The sequence below is a fragment of the Apium graveolens genome, chromosome 6, assembly GCF_009905375.1.
Source record: "Apium graveolens cultivar Ventura chromosome 6, ASM990537v1, whole genome shotgun sequence".
Lineage (NCBI taxonomy): Eukaryota > Viridiplantae > Streptophyta > Magnoliopsida > Apiales > Apiaceae > Apium > Apium graveolens.
Window position 1 is genome coordinate 275473047 of NC_133652.1, and position 1689 is coordinate 275474735.

The following is a 1689-nucleotide window of genomic DNA, read 5'->3' on the forward strand; positions in this document are numbered from 1 at the left end:
GGGAAATCGCTGATTGTCCATAAAAGACTTGCACGTAAGGTAAATATCTTACCAGTAGAAGCATCGTATGTTTCTGCACCTTCATTCCACAACTCGTTTAACTCGGCGATTAGGGGTTGCATGTACACATCAATGCTATTTTTAGGGGATTCTGGACCAGAGATAAGAGTTGAAAGAATAAGGTTCTCTGGCTTCATACATAACCAAGGAGGAAGGTTGTAATTTACCAGAACTATTGGCCAAGTACTATGATTAATATTCATTGAATGAAAAGGATTGAATCCGTCAGCTGCTAGGCCTGGTCTGATGTTCCTATTTTCTAAGGAGAAATGAGGATAAAGGGCATCCATTTTCTTTCAAGCCTCCGCATCAGCAGGATGCCTAAGTTTTCCATCCTAATGCATGCCCTACCATCAGTTTTGAATAATCTTTGCACATGAATAATCTCTGTAACCTTGGCCGTAGTGGGAAATATCGCATCACATTTATCGGGACTTTGCGAGGTATCTTCAGCGCTTCATCGTCATTCGTGTTTGACTTTTCAACTACAACCCACCTTGAAAGACCACAAGTTCTACATATTTCTTCCTTTTCAGTTTCACCCCAATATAGCATACAACTGTTTGGACATGCGTGAATCTTTTTATAATCGAGACCTAAATCTCTAATTATATTCTTCGCAGCACTAAAAGATAAGGGAATATTTGCCTCTGGAAATGCTTCTTTGATCAGCTCTAATATTTCCTTAAACCCTGACTCTGTAATTCCATGAACACACTTCAAGGAATAAAGTCGGACAATAAAACTTAATCTAGAAAAGTTTTTATAACCTGGATACAAGGGAAGTTTTCCCTCTTCGAGATGGCTATAAAATTTCCTAGCATCTGCATTTGGTCCATTAGCATGATGCAACATCTCTTCTAGATTATCTCCGAAATTTATATCGTTACCTAAGTAACGACCACTATCCTCAGTACTTATAGAATCTGGGATGTCGACTCGTGAAATTTCTACGATCCAGTTTGCATACAATGGATCAGGACCACTGCAGATAAGATGATCGTAGACAACATCTTGACAATGCCACTTAATGTTCTTACAGTTTTTGCAAGGGCATGTCATTTCATCTCCTACAGCCATTTTGGGGAAGGCATGCTTAATAAATGCCTTGATCCCCTTGATATACCCTTCACTGAACTTTGGAAGGTTTATCCAAATTTCATGCATGTCGTCCATCACTACAATTCAGAATGTCATAATGGACAACATTTATTTTATGCATACTCATTTAAACCTAGTACATTTGAGTTTTTACTTTTTTATTTATAAGAATTAGGTAGTTTTCCCCGTAGTAAATATAAACCTTCTTTATTTAAATAGTACTCGGTCAAAACGCAGAGTGGATACAAAAACAGATCTAGGACCTATTTGTTTATTTCTATTTTAACAGTCTTAAATTCTACCGAAAGCATCCAAACACTATTTTAACAATCCTAAACTCTACCCAAGGCATCCAAACACTAACATTTCCTAAAGTACAGATCATGGACCCATTTGTGCAAAAACAATACTCGGTCAAAACGCATACAACCAAATATCTACAAGCAATTAGGAAAGAAATTGAGATAATTTTCATCAAATAAATCCAATAGAAAATTAGGAAAGCAATTAGGACAACACAATAGATAA

At 36.8% G+C, this 1689-nt stretch overlaps 1 protein-coding gene across 1 annotated transcript; it reads right to left on the reverse strand.

Annotated features, from left to right (window-relative positions):
- Positions 1-381: 381 nt before the first annotated feature.
- LOC141666081 (uncharacterized) lies at positions 382-1236 on the reverse strand. The gene has a single exon (XM_074472065.1). It carries the CDS (start codon positions 1234-1236, stop codon positions 382-384), a length of 855 nt encoding a protein of 284 aa, XP_074328166.1.
- Positions 1237-1689: the final 453 nt, after the last annotated feature.